The sequence below is a fragment of the Thalassophryne amazonica genome, chromosome 1 (assembly GCF_902500255.1).
Source record: "Thalassophryne amazonica chromosome 1, fThaAma1.1, whole genome shotgun sequence".
NCBI lineage: Eukaryota > Metazoa > Chordata > Actinopteri > Batrachoidiformes > Batrachoididae > Thalassophryne > Thalassophryne amazonica.
This window is the reverse complement of record NC_047103.1, coordinates 94,866,496-94,886,999: the sequence shown is the minus strand read 5'-3', so window position 1 is coordinate 94,886,999 and position 20,504 is coordinate 94,866,496. Positions and strand designations below refer to the sequence as shown.

The following is a 20,504-nucleotide window of genomic DNA, read 5'->3' as shown; positions in this document are numbered from 1 at the left end:
TTTGTTTCTCATGGTCTGAATGTCCTTCATGTAGTCTCATGTACATTTTACTTAGGAGTGGCTTCCATCTGGTCACTCTACCATACAGGCCTGATTGGTAGATTGCTGCAGAGATGGTTGTCCTTATGGAAGGTTCTCTTCTCTCCAATACTGGAGCTCTGACAGGGTGACCATTGGGTTCTTGATCACCTCACTGATTAAGGCCCTTCTTCCCCAATCACAGTTTACACAGGCAGCCAGCTCTAGGAAGAGTCCTGGTGGATCTGACCATCTTCCATTTATGGATGATGGAGGCCACTGTGCTCATTGGGACCTTCAAAGCAGCAGAAATGTTTCTGTACCCTTCCCCAGATTTGTGCCTTGAGACAATCCTGTCTTGGAGGTCTACAAACAATTCCTTTGACTTCATGCTTGGTTTGTTCTCTGACATGCAGTGTCAAAAGTGGGACCTTATACAGTTGTATGTAAAAGTTTGGGCACCCCTGATAATTTTCATGATTTTCCTTTATAAATCATTGGTTGTCTGGATCAGAAGTTTCAGTTAAATATATCATATAGCAGACAAACACAAAGTTTATGGGATTTACAGAAAGTGTGCCATAATTATTTAAACAAAATTAGGCAGGTGCATAAATTTGGGCACCCCAACAGAAAAAATACATCAATATTTAGTAGATCCTCCTTTTTAGAAAAAAACAAAAAAACAAAAAAAAAAAAACAGCCTCTAAACGCTTCCTATAGCTTCCAATGAGAAGCTGGATTCTGGTTGAAGGTATTTTGGACCATTCTTCTTTACCAAACATCTCAGGTTTGTTGGTTTCTGAGTATGGACACCCTGCTTAAAATCACACCACAGATTTTCAATAATATTCAGGTCTGGGGACTGAGATGGCCATTCTAGAACGTTGTACTTGTTCCTCTGCATGAATGCCTCAGTAGATTTTGAGCAGTGTTTAGGGTCATTGTTTTGTCGAAAGATCCAGCCCTGGCGCAACTTCAACTTTGTCACTGATTCATGAACATTGTTCTCAAGAATCTGCTGATATTAACTGGAATCCATGTGACCCTCAACTTTAACAAGATTCACAGTACCTGCACTGGCCACACAGCCCCACAGCATGATGGAACCACCTCTAAATTTTACTGTAGGTAGCAAGTATTTTTCTTGGAATACTGTGTTCTTTTTCAGCCATGCATACCGCCCCTTGTTATGTCCAAATAACTCAGTTTTAGTTTATCAATCCACAGCACCTTATTCCAAAATGAAGCTGGCTTGTCCAAATGTACTTTAGCATACCTCAAGCAACTCGGTTTGTGGCGTGTACGCAGAAAAGACTTCCTCTGCATTACAGCATCACACAGCATCTCTTTGTGCAAAGTGTGCTGTATAGTTGAACGATGCACAGAGACACTATCTGCAGCAAGATCATGTTGTAGGTCTTTTGAGCAGGTCTGTGGGTTGACTATAACTGTTCTCACCATCCTTTGTTTCAGCTTATCTGGGATTTTTCTATCCCTGCCACTTCGGGCCTTAACTAGTACTGTGCCTGCGGTCTTCCATTTCCTCACTGTGTTCCTCACAGTGGAAACTGACAGCTGAAATCTCTGAGATAGCGTTTTGTATCCTTCCTCTAAACCATGATGTTGAACAATCTTTATTTTCAGGTCATTTGAGAGTTGTTTAGAGGCTCCCATGTTGCCACTCATTAGAAGAGACACAAAGAGGAGAAACATATACAAATGGCCACCTTTAAATACCCTTTTGCATGATTGGATTCATCTGTGTCAGGAGGTCAAGGATCAATGAGCTTACCAAACCAATTTTGTGTTCCAATTATTAGTGCTACATGTATTCAAATCAATAAAATGACAAGGGTGCCCAAATTTATGCACCTGCCCAATTTTGTTTAAATAATTATTGCACACTTTCTGTAAATACAAGAAACTTCATTTCACTTCTCAAATATCATTGTGTTCATCTGCTATATGATATACGTATTTAACTGAAATTTCTGATCCATACAACCAATGATTTATAGAGGAAAATCATGAAAATTAACAGGGCTGTCCAAACCTTTGCATACAATCGTATGTAGACAGCTGTGTGCCTTTCCAAATCATGTCCAATCAACTGAATTTACTCCAGTTGTACTTCATTTAAGCTGTAGAAACAATAACAGTAATCTGAACAAAAACATACACACAATACTTGTTTTTGCTCATGAACATTCAGTTCAAGGGCAGAAGCTCTGGTGGACATTTCTGCAGTCTGCATGCCAACTGCATGCTCCTTCAAAACTTGCAACATCTGTGGCATTGTGCTGTGTGATAAAACTGAACATTTCAGAGTAGCCTTTTATTGTGGCCAGCCCAAGGTAAATCCGTGCAATAATCATGCTGACTAATCAGCATCATGATATGGCACACCTGTGAGGTGGGATGGATTATCTTGGCAAAGGAGAAGTGCTCACTAACACAAATTTAGACAGATTTGTGAACAATATTTGAGGAAATAGGGCTTTTTTAATATAGAAAATGTTTTAGATTTTTGAGTTCAGCTCATTAAAAAAGGGGAGCAAAAACAAAAGTGTTGCATTTATATTTATTCAATATATATATATATATATATATATATATATATATATATATATATATATATATATATATATATATATATATATATATATGTACAGTAGTGTTCAGAATAATAGTAGTGCTATGTGACTAAAAAGATTAAACCAGGTTTTGAGTGTATTTCATATTATTACATGGGAAACAAGGTACCAGTAGATTCAGTAGATTCTCACAAATCCAACAAGACCAAGCATTCATGATATGCACACTCTTAAGGCTATGAAATTGGGCTATTAGTAAAAAAAACGTAGAAAAGGGGGTGTTCACAATAATAGTAGTGTGGCGTTCAGTCAGTGAGTTCGTCAATTTTGTGGAACAAACAGGTGTGAATCAGGTGTCCCCTATTTAAGGATGAAGCCAGCACCTGTTGAACATGCTTTTCTCTTTGAAAGCCCGAGGAAAATGGGACGTTCAAGACATTGTTCAGAAGAACAGTGTAGTTTGATTAAAATGTTGATTGGAGAGGGGAAAACTTATATGCAGGTGCAAAAAATTATAGGCTGTTCATCTACAATGATCTCCAATGCTTTAAAATGGACAAAAAAACAAAACAAAACAAAAAAAAACAAAAACAGAGATGCGTGGAAGAAAACGGAAACGACCATCAAAATGGATAGAAGAATAACCAGAATGGCAAAGGCTCACCCATTGATCAGCTCCAGGATGATCAAAGACAGTCTGGAGTTACCTGTAAGTGCTGTGACAGTTAGAAGATGCCTCTGTGAAGCTCATTTATTTGCAAGAATCCCTCACAAAGTCCCTCTGTTAAATAAAAGACATGTGCAGAAGAGGTTACAATTTGCCAAAGAACACATCAACTGGCCTAAAGAGAAATGGAGGAATATTTTGTGGACTGATGAGTGTAAAATTGTTCTTTTTGGGTCCAAGGGCCGCAGACAGTTTGTGAGACGACCCCCAAACTCTGAATTCAAGGCACAGTTCACAGTGAAGACAGTGAAGCATGGTGGTGAAAGCATCATGATATGGGCATATTTCTCCTACTATGGTGTTGGGCCTATATATCGCATACCAGGTATCATGGATCAGTTTGAATATGTCAAAATGCTTGAAGAGGTCATGTTGCCTTATGCTGAAGAGGACATGCCCTTGAAATGGGTGTTTCAACAAATGACCCCAAGCACACTAGTAAACGGGCAAAATCTTGGTTCCAAACCAACAAAATTAATGCCTCGCAGATGTGAAGAAATAATGAAAAACTGTGGTTATACAACTAAATACTAGTTTAGTGATTCACGGGATTTCTAAAAAAGCAGTTTGAACATAACAGTTTTGAGTTTGTAGCATCAACAGCAGATGCTACTATTATTGTGAACACCCCCTTTTCTACTTTTTTTTTTTACTAATAGCCCAATTTCATAGCCTTAAGAGTGTGCATATCATGAATGCTTGGTGTTGTTGGATTTGTGAGAATCTACTGAATCTACTGGTACCTTGTTTTCCATGTAACAATAAGAAATATACTCAAAACCTGGATTAATTTTTTAGTCACATAGCACTACTATTATTCATGCATGGGTTCTCTTATAAGATATTAGAACTGATTTGTATTTGGTCTGTGTCAGCATGAATGCTGTGTAAACACACACACAGTTCACTTAAAAATATGAACGTGTGAACAGTGTGAACACAAGACAGTGTGAAGTGAACACAAGACAGAAATGTGAATATAGCATTTGAGATGCTGTTTAAATGCACCAGATGATTAAAATCCCACAAAGGGGATGTACCAAGATAATGGTCCATATCATTCAACACTGTTTTTTAAAAACTGTAACATGTTCTGTTTCTTGGACATTAAAACATTAAACAACTAAAACATTTTTTTCTTCTTGTTACACTTCCCAGGTTTCATCACTTCAGAATAAAGTTGCAGCTCTTGAATCGGTGAGACATTTAATATTAATAATAGGCTGAAGAATGCTGTGTACCAATGTGTGGGTTTTCATTAATTGCTTCTTGTCTTACAGGCAGTCCATGTGGTGTCATGCAGCAGTAATCCCTGTCAAAATGGAGGAACATGTCTGAACCTGTTGAATTCATATCACTGTTTGTGTCCCACCAACTGGGCTGTGAGTACATCCCATCATATATAGGGGCTTACAAAAATAAGAGAAAAATTCATTCACCTTACTGATAGCAACACACAAGTGGCCAACCAATACAACAGCTGCCAAAGTCTCAGAATTGGAGTGTTATAGCATTTGGTGATGGTCTAGTGGTTAAGGCATTGGGCTTGAGACCAGAAGATCCTTGGTTCAAATCCCAGCCTGACTGGAAAATCACTACATCATGAATGTGGTGTGCTTCAGATCATAAGCTGTTTCTTTTCTATCCTGTATGCTTCACTTCTCATCATTCTGATGCAAGGTAATCTTGGTTTAATCTGTCCCAATAATCTTATTGCAGAACTAGGCAGGCTTTTTTTTTTTTTTTTTTTTAGATATTTTCTAGCAGAGTCTCCTCTGGTCTTCCTGATCTTGAGTGTTACCAGCTGTTTGCATCTTGCCTTAAATCCCTTGTATCAACATCCATGTAGGCGCCTCTTGATTGTAGACTTTAACAATAATACACCTACCTCCTCTCGATTGTCCTTGATAAAGCTCAACATTGTGAAGTATTTCTTCACCAAGAAAAGAATTCTGCCAATCATCCACTTTGATAGTCTTCTGTGGCCTTCCAGACCTTTTGGTGTTGCTTAACTTAATAGTACATTCTTTCTTTTCAAGAATATACCAAATTCTTAATTTGGCCACTACTCGAGTTTTTGCTATTTGCCTGATGTTTTTTGTTTTTCAGCCTAATTATGGCCTCCTTCTGTCATGGTCATATTCTGCACTTAGGTTTGTGCTTTTATTTTGATTTTGTTATTTTTCATGGCTTTCTTCCAGTTAACTCTTGTTTTCTGGTCATGTATGCACTTGTTTCCTTGCTGATTATGTTTCACATTATGAGATCTAGTACCAAAGCTTCTTGCTGCTTTCAAATCATATAGCATAGCTAATGTTGCTGTTTGCTCTTGTTTTCTGAGATTACCTGCTGGTTTTGTACTGTTTACCTGGTTTTATGATCATCTGTGTTTTGAAATTCTGTAGATGCGGATTGCTTTTATGGATTGTCCCTCCATGGATACTTTTGCCTTTTGGAATTCCTTCTCTGTGTCTATCAACCTCTGTCTTAAAAACAAAGACTGCTTTATGTCCCCAGTCATCCTCAAACTATTGCACCTTTACTTGCATAAACACCTATTTTGACATCATATTGAGAGTCCCAAAGAACAGCTACCAAATGCAAATTCAATACTGTTCACAAGGTGGCATAGTAATTTATTTGCTTGGATGAGTTGTGTTGCTACAATCGATTAAAGAACAAGCAGAGATAGAGAAATAAATTAATTCAAATAATTTCAGTGTGGAAGATTCCCAGTTCAAAACCCATGTAATGTGGAGTTGTGTCAGGAAGTGCATCCGGCGTAAAATTTGTGCCAAATCCACATGCAGATCCACCTTGGATCTGCTGTGGTGACCCCGAGTTGAAACAAGGGTGCAGCCGAAGGGACACACACTCTATGTACGCCTGACACTGACAATAACATAATCCACAAATCTATATAAATGCCCACTCATGAAAAATATACTACTACTACTATTCTATTACCAGTAATAGTAATAAGAATAGTATGAATGATAATGGCACTAATAAATTTCAGTGGTACAACTTTTTGGTCATACCGCACATCACTACTAGTCTGTGGATTATTTAAAGAGCTGCTGACCCGACTTTACCTCATTTACTGTGAACACAGTGTTGTTTTGTGGAAATTGTGAAAGTCTAGTCTCATCTGTTTTATTTCAAACTGACTGTGAACTGTTTGTTTGTTTGTTTTTGCCTCTTTCAGGGTCCAAACTGTGCAGTAGATGTGAATGAATGTCAGGTGTACTCTGGGACATCACAGGCTTGCCAGAATGGAGCAACATGTATCAACTCAGCGGGGTCATTCTCGTAGGTCTTCATCTTCTTGTAACATTTTTCTTCTATAAATGCAATAGCAGTAATTCCTGTTTTTATGATTATTTTTCTTTCACAATTTGTTTGTCAAGTTTATAATTCCATTTTGCCTCTGTGTTAAAATATTTTGCATACCTGTCAGAGGTCAGGTCATCTGTGGGAGCATGTGGTGGTGTTGGACACTGCTGCATTCCACACTATGGAACCACCCTGGGTCCTGGGAGTACCGTTGGCTTGAGGATCCTCGTGAATTGCGCAGAGAGAAATGCACCACAGGGCCAAAATGTCACAAATGACATGTCCTCCTGACAGGGGCACAGCTAGACTTTTTTCATTGGGGTGGCCAAGGCTGTTTCAGGGGGGATAGTTTACACTACGTGTCATACTTAGTTATCATGTTACAGGATAACATATGTCATGCACCATAGAATCCAATGGACGTTGACATTGTTTGACCTTTATTTTGGACAGTAAACATTCAACACATCAGAATTATTCCATTTATTAATCCCATTAGCTCAACCTAGAATTTGTATCACTTTTTTACCAAAATTGGAGCAACTTTAACTTTGGCTTCATGTACAAACTGAAATTGACCTTTGTCACATTTTTTGCTGTTTTTACCCCATACCTTCATAACATTCTGTCAAAGATACCTTTTTGGAATCTTTATGATCAGACGTATAATAGTTTTCAGTATGATTGGAGCATGTTTTAATTGTGACCCCTATGTAGTTCTTCATTGACCCCAACCTGGCTGCCTATTGAAAATTCAAGTGGATAGTCTTCTTTCTCAAAAGAGTAATGTCTAAGGAGCATTTGTGCCAAATTTGGTGCTTGTATCACCATTTGAAAGATTCATCTGTAAATATTCTCTTATCTGTTGCACTGTGTGTTGGCACTGTAAACAATTTTCCTACCCCTGTAATCACCCCTGGACAAAATCCACTGTTGCAACCAGAAATATTTTACTCTGTTGTCCATGACTGAGTGTTTTTCTCTTTAAGTAGCATTTTAGAGTGACTAGTAGTTAGTATTTTATCGAATATTTGGGATAAATAGGTTTTGAATCCATCCACACTGATGCTCTTTAGTCTAATGTGAAGCAAATATTCCATGAACAGAACACTTGGACCACACTGAGAGCAGTTTGTGTCAAAAATTATATTTTATTCACAGTTTATGCAATATCCTTTAATGACACAAGCAAATGTATTTATAAAGTTATAGACAGTACTCGTCCGTGTAGCTTCTCAGTCATCCAGGTCATAGTCATCTCTGGAGCTTGAAAAAAGGCAACTGGACTTTTAAGTTTCTTGAAGACATTTCACCTCTCATCTGAAAGGCTTCTTTAGTCTTGAAGATGTTTCAACTCTCATCCAAAAGGCTTCTTTAGTTATTACAACCAAAAGGTGGAGAGTCCCAAACCCCATTGGGGGTTTAATGGTAATTTATTTTGGTAATTTATTCAAGCTTGAAGTCCCCCACTGGACCCACACAGTACAAAAGTCTGCAGGAGGGTGGAAAGGCAAAGCCTGCCCTCCCCGTCAGCACATTTAAGCCTTGGGAGCATAACTTGCCCCAGGGGGTGTGGTTAATACAGACACTGAGCTCAGAGAGGCAAAATAACAACATTGCTGATAGCTACTGTCTGGAACATAAGTTGTGGCCGAGCATACAAGGTTGTGCCACACAGACAAAGCACTGTTTAGCTGTTGTTAGAGAGAAAACTGACCCACCTTTCGTCAAAAAAGTGACAGCTGCCAATCAAAATCGGCCACGTCACTAAGCCCCGCCCCCTCTATGACGTCATAGCCAATCAGAATCGATGACGTCACTATGTCCCGCCCCTAAGCCCCTCCCCTAGTCCCGCCTCCAAGCCCCGCCCCTTATGACATCACAGCCAATCATAATCGATGACGTCATTATGCCCCGTCCCTAAGCCCCGCCCCTAGTCCCGCCTCCGAGCCCCCGCCCCTTATGACGTCACATCCAATCAGAGTCGATGACGTCAGTATGTCCCGCCCCTAAGCCCCGCCCCCGGCTCCTCCCCTAGTTCCGCCCCTGGCTCCTCCCCTAGCCCCACCCCAAGCTCCTCCCCTAACCCCGGCCAAGCACCGCCTCCAAGCCATACCTCCCCTCCCACCCAGGGTCTAATATTTTAATGTCATTTTATTTCATGAATTAAAGAATGATAAAAAATACCTAGATCTTTTTAATGTATTAAAGAATTAACTAATTCTGAAATAATTAAACATAAATCAGTGTCTATTATTTAATGCCCCTTTAATATTTTTAATTCTTAAATTATTACGTTTCCTTTTCTGTTTTTTAATTCGTAAATTAAAGAAGGGGTACAAATAGCCGTCTCTCGGTTGTAAGTCTTTGCAGCAAGACGGTCAAATACCCACGCATAGAGCTGCTCGCGGAAACATGACCCCACGGCTGTAAAACCTGTTGCAGACGCTGTGTCTGTGTGTGTGCGTGTGTGTGTGTGCGTGTGTGTGTGCGTGTGTGTGCGCGCGTGTGTGTGTGTGTGTGTGTGTGTGTGTGTGTGTGTGTGTGTGTGGCGGGACACCCGCTGAGCGGAGATGCTGCCCCGAGGTGATGAACCCGAAGAACAATAAACAATGCTCCTTATCACTCACGCCAAAGGATGTTTCAATAAACAATGCTCCTTATCACTCACGCCAAATGGTGTTTCTTTTAAGATATTACCCGATCATCATGGTGCGCGGGACACCCGCTGATCGGAGATGCCGCCCAGAGGTGATGAAGGCGGAAAAAAACAAAGTTTCTTCTCCGTCACTCCCGGCAGGGTGGCTGGGTGTCAGGCCAGATGGTATTTTTAGAGCAAAAGGTACCAGTAAGTGTTTTTCACAAAAAACCTCGTTTGAAAAACAATTTACCCTTTTCAACAATATTATAGGAAAGAACACAGGCTGTATAAGGTTTAGAATATGTGCTTTATTACATTCATTAAAGTCACACACAGAGAAAAAAGCAATTGTTCATGTTTATTAAACACAGCATACGTGAAGGAAAACATTAAGAAAAAAGTATTTGGTCCACTTACATGAAGAAAAAAAGTATACGTTCATGTTTATTAAACACAACATACATGAAGGAAAACATTAAGAAAAAAGTACTTGTTCCAGTTACCTGAAGAAAAAAGCATATTTTCATGGTTATTAAACACAAATTTGGTCCACTTACATGAAGAAAAAAGCATACGTCCATGTTTATTAAAGGGTAACCATCAGGCTGTCGCTGTAAATTAGCTGATAGATGATTATTGTGTCTCCAGCTGCGTATAATAAACTCAAGTCTGCTCAAAGCCACTTTTCTAAGGCAACAAGTTCGCATTTTTTTTTTTGTAAAGTCAACTTATTATATTTTACACATTTTGGGATTCAAACATCAAATCCTTATCTCAACACTTCACGGTAACGTTCACATGCCAGCAGCTTGGATGTTAAGTCCTAAATCTAAACATTTTCTTTGCTCACTTGTATCGCTGCAAGTTCCTGCTTTACCACCTCATTCTGACCAAGAAACATCTGAAGTGGGTCAAAAAAATAACTGAAACTGTTCTTGAAAGCAGCTTTCTCCTGGTTAGTTTTTAATACACCCTGAAGACATCAAGATTCTCTGATCAGATTTCTTGGGAGACTTTCCAAAAGGGAGACATGTATTGTTTTAATATGAAAATCAGCCGTCAGCATTTTATGTCAAGTGTTCCCTGAAAATCACAGATAACTGAATGACGGAGAACTGAAGCAACAACTTTGAAGTTTCAAATAAAACAGGGTTCATCAGCATTTTTTGGTTTATCAGAATCTGAATCAGAACAGCTTTTAATGGCCAAGTATCCACAGAATACATGGAATTTGACTTTGGTTTGAGCCGCACTCTCTCTGTACACTGTAAATGCATCCTAACATACAAACGAATTAAGTTAACCAGACTCAGTTTTCAAGCTGTAGCTTCAAGAAAATTAAGTTGACCTGAATATGATGAATGAACAAAACTATTTTGAGAATTAAGCCGTCACTTGCTGAATGCTCACAGTAAATACATTACTGTAATTTATTTTTTTCAGTACAGCAAAATAAACAAGTTACTGTAATCTAGATTTTAAGTGTATTTGAGTACTGGACACTCGCAATAATTAAGGTAATCAAATCTGCTTCAAGACAACATAAATTACTTTGTAAGGCAGCAAGTTTGCATTTTTTGATTATTTTCATTTTTAGTAAAGTCATCTTATTATTTTTTACAGTGTAAGGCATGTAGAAATACCCTAAAGAGCGAATAATCCGCAGTAAAAAATTGTACAACGTGTTTTTAAAAACCGCTTGTAATTATGAACAAACTAGTTTAGCTAACAACTGCTACAGAAAGGTGAACATTTATTAAAATGAATCTGAAATACACGAGTTGACCAACATCAGGAGGGTAAGAGTTCTAATGTTAAAACTCACTGTTGTTACTCAGCTGTTTTATGATTTGTAAAAAGCTGCACCAGGCACTTGAAAGTTGCACATTTCCGACCAATTCTGTCAAAAACATTAACAGCCTGTGAGCCGACACACTGCTGTCAGTGTGACAAGAGGAAAGTGTGTCATGTAGAATCTGTGCATTTGTTCAGAGCGTATAATTATAAATCTCATGTCCTTTTAACGTGGATAAAGATTTAAATGCGGTTGTTTTGCAGAAGTTCCACTGAAAACACACAGAAGCTGTAATTTTTACAATTCACACGCCGTATCTGTGATAGAAACAGTCGGTGGTCATTTATTGAGAAATCTAACTGGCGGAGGGTTTTACGCTTTAAACGCTTATTTGGTTGTGAAAAGCTCCACAAAAACTTCTACTTTTCGAGCTGATGCTGACTGTTTGCATAAATTTTTGGCTGAGTGGGGAAACGTCTGACATTATATAGCCAATATGTTTTTTTTCTTACTTTATGGACCTTTAAAAACTTTAGTCATATTACTAAATCATTGTTTTTCTTTTTTTCTTACCTCATGAAGGCGACTCTCTCTCCGGCTCCCCGTGTCGTCTAATAACCCTCTGGGCTTCATTTGTCTTCTTCTTCTCGTTAAACCAGAATAAACTTTTTATGCATCGCAATTATTCTCTCTCAAAAACATTCATTAATATCAGTCCAAAATATCCTCGAACCTCCGGGCATCTTGCAGGAGCGACGGTCACGTCTCGCCACAAACTGAAAGAAAAGATGCGACTTATTAAATATTTAGCCTACACTTTAAAAAAAAAAACGTCATGATGTGATTTTTTTCTTCTTACCGTGTAACACGAGTCCGTCCCCGCGGCGCCCTGTTGACGGTTCGACAGACCTCCGTCGGTTATAACACACCAGCTCCGCGTTATTAACCTGTATTTTTAATATAAATGAGATTTCAGAGGGTTTACTATCTCTGCTGCTGTGTCTGGGGGAAAAAACGTGATTAAACAGCGTTAAATAAACTCCTAACAGAATATCCACAAACTGTAACACAGACCATACTTATTAATGAAATATTTACACTTTAAAAAGTTATGAGCTGATTTTCTTACGTCATAAAGGAGAGTCTGTCCCTGGCCTGTCGTGTCTCTAAATGATCCTCTGGGGTTAATTTGTCAGGCCGAATTCTTCTGCTCCATCAGAATAAACTTTTCTCACCGTGTGGCTCTATATCTAACAAAAAAACATCATTTAAAAATGTTTTTACCGCCGAGGATCTTTTTTAAAAAAAACAAAACAGAAGCATTTCTATCAAAAGATTACTTAATTCACTTGCCGTGAAAGACTTTCGCACTCTGAAGAAAAAGAAAACTTCATTCCGAGAGAATGAACGTCTGCTCCGGTCAGCGGCTGGAATGAAGGAAAAACACTGCAGCAGGAGGCGGGACAGAAAACTGGACCAGCCTCCAAAACAAGCTCATTACCCACAGGTATCAGGTTTTATGGTGGACCCAAAAAACACACGTAATCATCGATCAGGGGATTTAGCCTGACACCTCGGACCGAGGGACACAGCAGGACCTCAGAAAAATATTGCTTCAAACGGGATCTGTGACGCTGGTCCGGTTTGTCAAAAGAGGTGCGACCTTTTGCGCTAAACACCCCAAATACACACACACAGGCACACACTTTTAAGAGCAAATATCCCCAGACCCGCGCGTGTAGTGGTCCCATATTATGAACAAAAGTGGATGGATAGCAAAGTCATGACGGATAATACAGAAATAGTGAACCTTTTAATAGTTGCACTAAAAGAATAAAACGCTACTCACAGGAGAATTAGTTTTCCCAGCTTCAGCCTGTCTTATTCCAGACATGTCAGAAACCACATGAACAAAACATCTACATATCTTTAACACCAAAGAGATTTAAATATATCCGTACATACATATGTACATACTCATATTTTTTCCCATTTCTATTCCCATGTTTCCTTTTTGTGAATATTTACAAATAAAATAAAGGTCACTGCGTGTATTAAATATATATCAGCGCCACCGGGGCGTCGTACCAAGATGTGCTGTCTTTATACACCGAAAATACTATCGCAAACCATGATCTGGTTTCTGATTTTGTGAAAAGATATCGTAATTGCCTTAAGAAAAGGGGTAATACCTCCTGTATCCAGCTACAAGGACCTTCGCACACTTTTAAATGCTGTGACAGCTTGTGTTAACCTTTGATCCTAATTTTTTTTTAATGTTTTTTCACGTGAAAATGTAACCCCTGTCTTGGGACAACCTCCCGATCATACCTTTTAAAGTTTTATCGCGTTTGCACGCTTTAAAACATTGTTATTAAGTACAGAAAGAAGTGTTAATCTTTGATCCTAAATTTTTTTAATGTTTTTTTTCACCTGAAAATGGGTTGGATGTGTGAGAGCGGCCTTCCGATCATACCTTTAAAGTTTTACCGCGTTTGGATAATTTAAAACGTCGTTATTAAGCGCAGAAAGAAGCGTTGACCTTTGACCTTGAATTTTTTATGCGCGTTTTTTTTGTGAAAAAATGCTTCTGGTGTGTTGAGAACGCTCTCCCGATCATACCTTTAAAGTTTTACCGCGTTTGGACGTGTTTAAAAATTGTCACGGCTCGTGTTAATCTTTGATCCTAAAATTTTTTAATGTTTTTTTTTGCCTGAAAACGGACCGGATGTGTTGAGAGCGGCCTCCCGATCATACCTTTAAAGTTTATCGCGTATGCACGCGATTAAATATTGTCCCTCACATAAACATGTTCAAGCTAAAATATCTAAAAATATTTCTAGTACCCTCAACAAAGCAAAAATATTTATTGAATTACAAAGCTCTACATATTTTATATCATTCACTTGTTTCGCCATATCTGAATTACTGCGTGGACGTTTGAGGCAACATTTACAAATCCTCACTTCGACCATTACCTTTATGATACCTTGTCAGTATTCATGACAGCCAATTAAGCAGTGTCTTTACTATAACCTTGATTAGCAATTTTAATGCGTATTCTTTATTCTATACAACATATAGCCTATTGAAATGATGTAAACTAAGGTGCAGCAATACAAATTCTATGGAAAAGAAGAGACTTACATGATTAATTATAACATTTATTAAAATAAGGGCTTACTTTCATCAATCAGCAACTCCGTCACTACATAAACGGAAAGTTCACCCCTTAAAAGTCAAAATTTAAACACTGCTGACAAGACGAGCGGGAGTAGAGCGTTCTTAGTCACCTATATGAAATTCCACTCAAGATCCATCAGGTTCTTGAGCAGTGTGGCTATTGATGAGATGGCTATTGGCGCATTCCAAACATATGGACATACAGGATTGTTGATAAACAATCACTAGTAATTTGGACGGGATCTTCAGCATCTTCTTTGTCTTTCAGCCGTTCCCATTAGGGGTTGCCACAGCAGATCAATCGTTTCCTTCTCACCCTGTCCTCTGTCACACCAACCACCCGCATGTCCTCCCTCAGCACATCCATGAACCTCCTCTCTGCCCTCCCTCGTTTCCTCCTGCCTGGTGGCTCCATCCTCAGCATCCTTCTCCCTATGGGTCCCTCCTCTGCACGTCCAAACCATCACAATCTCGCCTCTCTGACTCTGTCTCCAAACCGTCCCACCTGAGCCGTCCCTCTGATATGTTCATTCCTAATCTTGTCACTCCAAAAGAGGGTTGTTGTTTATAGAAGAAGTGAACCTTCTATCGTTAATTTCATTTCAATTTATGTCATTACAGCACCACGAGAGAGTTGACCATACAATTTAATGTCAAAATGACTGCTGTGAATAGGTCAATTGGAGAAGAAGAGGCTTACTTTTGAAGGAATTCAAGTGTGCTGGCAGCCTCCTCTTGGTACTGTAGTACACTGAAATTACAGCGTCACAGTTACACGCTCTGTCCCATCTGAAATATGAAATTGGAGTTATTTCAGAAAGCATCTTGAAAATATCTCTAATCGGGTTAACATTCATGCTTTGCTGGGATGACTATAACTTCGGCTCATCTGATGCGAATGCGCGAATTCACCAAATACCAAGCAGTGTTATTAGATCATGGGCAGGGTGAGGGTCTTCTCGATGTCAGCCTATGGAAGATGACTATAGGGTACAGAAAATATATACATGTTGTGAGAATATTATTCAATGCAATAAAAATTTAAGAAAGAAGAGGAACAAACTTACGTCTGCAAGAAGGACAAGCCCATCCGTGGGCTCTCTGAAATAGACCATCAGCAGCCGGACCACATGGAGTGTCACCTTAGCATCCTGCAAGAACCATCTGAACATCTTTGTCAGCAGTTTTGCTCGAAAGTATTCCACAATAGCTCTTCATATTCTTCCACGGTGAGTTCCAGGAGACGCAGCGCATGAAGGTTTGTGAGAAGCTCAAAACGAGAATAGGTGCCCCTCTTTTGGCTGAATTTTGACTTTTAAGGGGTGAACTTTCCGTTTATGTAGTGACGGAGTTGCTGATTGATGAAAGTAAGCCCTTATTTTAATAAATGTTATAATTAATCATGTAAGTCTCTTCTTTTCCATAGAATTTGTATTGCTGCACCTTAGTTTACATCATTTCAATAGGCTATATGTTGTATAGAATAAAGAATACGCATTAAAATTGCTAATCAAGGTTATAGTAAAGACACTGCTTAATTGGCTGTCATGAATACTGACAAGGTATCATAAAGGTAATGGTCGAAGTGAGGATTTGTAAATGTTGCCTCAAACGTCCACGCAGTAATTCAGATATGGCGAAACAAGTGAATGATATAAAATATGTAGAGCTTTGTAATTCAATAAATATTTTTGCTTTGTTGAGGGTACTAGAAATATTTTTAGATATTTTAGCTTGAACATGTTTTATGTGAGGGACAATATTTAAACGCGTGCATACGCGATAAAACTTTAAAGGTATGATCGGGAGGCCGCTCTCAACACATCCGGTCCGTTTTCAGGCAAAAAAAACATTAAAAAATTTTAGGATCAAAGATTAACACGAGCCGTGACAATTTTTAAACACGTCCAAACGCGGTAAAACTTTAAAGGTATGATCGGGAGAGCGTTCTCAACACACCAGAAGCATTTTTTCACAAAAAAACGCGCATAAAAAATTCAAGGTCAAAGGTCAACGCTTCTTTCTGCGCTTAATAACGACGTTTTAAATTATCCAAACGCGGTAAAACTTTAAAGGTATGATCGGAAGGCCGCTCTCACACATCCAACCCATTTTCAGGTGAAAAAAAACATTAAAAAAATTTAGGATCAAAGATTAACACTTCTTTCTGTACTTAATAACAATGTTTTAAAGCGTGCAAACGCGATAAAACTTTAAAAGGTATGATCGGGAGGTTGTCCCAAGACAGGGGTTACATTTTCACGTGAAAAAACATTAAAAAAAAATTAGGATCAAAGGTTAACACAAGCTGTCACAGCATTTAAAAGTGTGCGAAGGTCCTTGTAGCTGGATACAGGAGGTATTACCCCTTTTCTTAAGGCAATTACGATATCTTTTCACAAAATCAGAAACCAGATCATGGTTTGCGATAGTATTTTCGGTGTATAAAGACAGCACATCTTGGTACGACGCCCCGGTGGCGCTGATATATATTTAATACACGCAGTGACCTTTATTTTATTTGTAAATATTCACAAAAAGGAAACATGGGAATAGAAATGGGAAAAAATATGAGTATGTACATATGTATGTACGGATATATTTAAATCTCTTTGGTGTTAAAGATATGTAGATGTTTTGTTCATGTGGTTTCTGACATGTCTGGAATAAGACAGGCTGAAGCTGGGAAAACTAATTCTCCTGTGAGTAGCGTTTTATTCTTTTAGTGCAACTATTAAAAGGTTCACTATTTCTGTATTATCCGTCATGACTTTGCTATCCATCCACTTTTGTTCATAATATGGGACCACTACACGCGCGGGTCTGGGGATATTTGCTCTTAAAAGTGTGTGCCTGTGTGTGTGTATTTGGGGTGTTTAGCGCAAAAGGTCGCACCTCTTTTGACAAACCGGACCAGCGTCACAGATCCCGTTTGAAGCAATATTTTTCTGAGGTCCTGCTGTGTCCCTCGGTCCGAGGTGTCAGGCTAAATCCCCTGATCGATGATTACGTGTGTTTTTTGGGTCCACCATAAAACCTGATACCTGTGGGTAATGAGCTTGTTTTGGAGGCTGGTCCAGTTTTCTGTCCCGCCTCCTGCTGCAGTGTTTTTCCTTCATTCCAGCCGCTGACCGGAGCAGACGTTCATTCTCTCGGAATGAAGTTTTCTTTTCTTCAGAGTGCGAAAGTCTTTCACGGCAAGTGAATTAAGTAATCTTTTGATAGAAATGCTTCTGTTTTGTTTTTTTTAAAAAAGATCCTCGGCGGTAAAAACATTTTTAAATGATGTTTTTTTGTTAGATATAGAGCCCCACGGTGAGAAAAGTTTATTCTGATGGAGCAGAAGAATTCGGCCTGACAAATTAACCCCAGAGGATCATTTAGAGACACGACAGGCCAGGGACAGACTCTCCTTTATGACGTAAGAAAATCAGCTCATAACTTTTTAAAGTGTAAATATTTCATTAATAAGTATGGTCTGTGTTACAGTTTGTGGATATTCTGTTAGGAGTTTATTTAACGCTGTTTAATCACGTTTTTTCCCCCAGACACAGCAGCAGAGATAGTAAACCCTCTGAAATCTCATTTATATTAAAAATACAGGTTAATAACGCGGAGCTGGTGTGTTCTAACCGACGGAGGTCTGTCGAACCGTCAACAGGGCGCCGCGGGGACGGACTCGTGTTACACGGTAAGAAGAAAAAAATCACATCATGACGTTTTTTTTTTAAAGTGTAGGCTAAATATTTAATAAGTCGCATCTTTTCTTTCAGTTTGTGGCGAGACGTGACCGTCGCTCCTGCAAGATGCCCGGAGGTTCGAGGATATTTTGGACTGATATTAATGAATGTTTTTGAGAGAGAATAATTGCGATGCATAAAAAGTTTATTCTGGTTTAACGAGAAGAAGAAGACAAATGAAGCCCAGAGGGTTATTAGACGACACGGGGAGCCGGAGAGAGAGTCGCCTTCATGAGGTAAGAAAAAAAGAAAAACAATGATTTAGTAATATGACTAAAGTTTTTAAAGGTCCATAAAGTAAGAAAAAAAACATATTGGCTATATAATGTCAGACGTTTCCCCACTCAGCCAAAAATTTATGCAAACAGTCAGCATCAGCTCGAAAAGTAGAAGTTTTTGTGGAGCTTTTCACAACCAAATAAGCGTTTAAAGCGTAAAACCCTCCGCCAGTTAGATTTCTCAATAAATGACCACCGACTGTTTCTATCACAGATACGGCGTGTGAATTGTAAAAATTACAGCTTCTGTGTGTTTTCAGTGGAACTTCTGCAAAACAACCGCATTTAAATCTTTATCCACGTTAAAAGGACATGAGATTTATAATTATACGCTCTGAACAAATGCACAGATTCTACATGACACACTTTCCTCTTGTCACACTGACAGCAGTGTGTCGGCTCACAGGCTGTTAATGTTTTTGACAGAATTGGTCGGAAATGTGCAACTTTCAAGTGCCTGGTGCAGCTTTTTACAAATCATAAAACAGCTGAGTAACAACAGTGAGTTTTAACATTAGAACTCTTACCCTCCTGATGTTGGTCAACTCGTGTATTTCAGATTCATTTTAATAAATGTTCACCTTTCTGTAGCAGTTGTTAGCTAAACTAGTTTGTTCATAATTACAAGCGGTTTTTAAAAACACGTTGTACAATTTTTTACTGCGGATTATTCGCTCTTTAGGGTATTTCTACATGCCTTACACTGTAAAAAATAATAAGATGACTTTACTAAAAATGAAAATAATCAAAAAATGCAAACTTGCTGCCTTACAAAGTAATTTATGTTGTCTTGAAGCAGATTTGATTACCTTAATTATTGCGAGTGTCCAGTACTCAAATACACTTAAAATCTAGATTACAGTAACTTGTTTATTTTGCTGTACTGAAAAAAATAAATTACAGTAATGTATTTACTGTGAGCATTCAGCAAGTGACGGCTTAATTCTCAAAATAGTTTTGTTCATTCATCATATTCAGGTCAACTTAATTTTCTTGAAGCTACAGCTTGAAAACTGAGTCTGGTTAACTTAATTCGTTTGTATGTTAGGATGCATTTACAGTGTACAGAGAGAGTGCGGCTCAAACCAAAGTCAAATTCCATGTATTCTGTGGATACTTGGCCATTAAAAGCTGTTCTGATTCAGATTCTGATAAACCAAAAAATGCTGATGAACCCTGTTTTATTTGAAACTTCAAAGTTGTTGCTTCAGTTCTCCGTCATTCAGTTATCTGTGATTTTCAGGGAACACTTGACATAAAATGCTGACGGCTGATTTTCATATTAAAACAATACATGTCTCCCTTTTGGAAAGTCTCCCAAGAAATCTGATCAGAGAATCTTGATGTCTTCAGGGTGTATTAAAAACTAACCAGGAGAAAGCTGCTTTCAAGAACAGTTTCAGTTATTTTTTTGACCCACTTCAGATGTTTCTTGGTCAGAATGAGGTGGTAAAGCAGGAACTTGCAGCGATACAAGTGAGCAAAGAAAATGTTTAGATTTAGGACTTAACATCCAAGCTGCTGGCATGTGAACGTTACCGTGAAGTGTTGAGATAAGGATTTGATGTTTGAATCCCAAAATGTGTAAAATATAATAAGTTGACTTTACAAAAAAAAAAATGCGAACTTGTTGCCTTAGAAAAGTGGCTTTGAGCAGACTTGAGTTTATTATACGCAGCTGGAGACACAATAATCATCTATCAGCTAATTTACAGCGACAGCCTGATGGTTACCCTTTAATAAACATGGACGTATGCTTTTTTCTTCATGTAAGTGGACCAAATTTGTGTTTAATAACCATGAAAATATGCTTTTTTCTTCAGGTAACTGGAACAAGTACTTTTTTCTTAATGTTTTCCTTCATGTATGTTGTGTTTAATAAACATGAACGTATACTTTTTTTCTTCATGTAAGTGGACCAAATACTTTTTTCTTAATGTTTTCCTTCACGTATGCTGTGTTTAATAAACATGAACAATTGCTTTTTTCTCTGTGTGTGACTTTAATGAATGTAATAAAGCACATATTCTAAACCTTATACAGCCTGTGTTCTTTCCTATAATATTGTTGAAAAGGGTAAATTGTTTTTCAAACGAGGTTTTTTGTGAAAAACACTTACTGGTACCTTTTGCTCTAAAAATACCATCTGGCCTGACACCCAGCCACCCTGCCGGGAGTGACGGAGAAGA

General features: G+C 38.5%; 1 protein-coding gene across 1 annotated transcript in view; it reads left to right on the top strand.

Annotated features, from left to right (window-relative positions):
* Positions 1-20,504, top strand: part of cubn (cubilin (intrinsic factor-cobalamin receptor)) — a 362,295-nt gene that overhangs the window by 5,068 nt on the left and 336,723 nt on the right. The window contains exons 4-6 of the mRNA XM_034169223.1: positions 4,501-4,539; positions 4,623-4,724; positions 6,551-6,654. Coding sequence (XP_034025114.1) covers positions 4,501-4,539; positions 4,623-4,724; positions 6,551-6,654 — 245 coding nt within the window. The remainder of the gene's footprint in view (positions 1-4,500; positions 4,540-4,622; positions 4,725-6,550; positions 6,655-20,504) is intronic.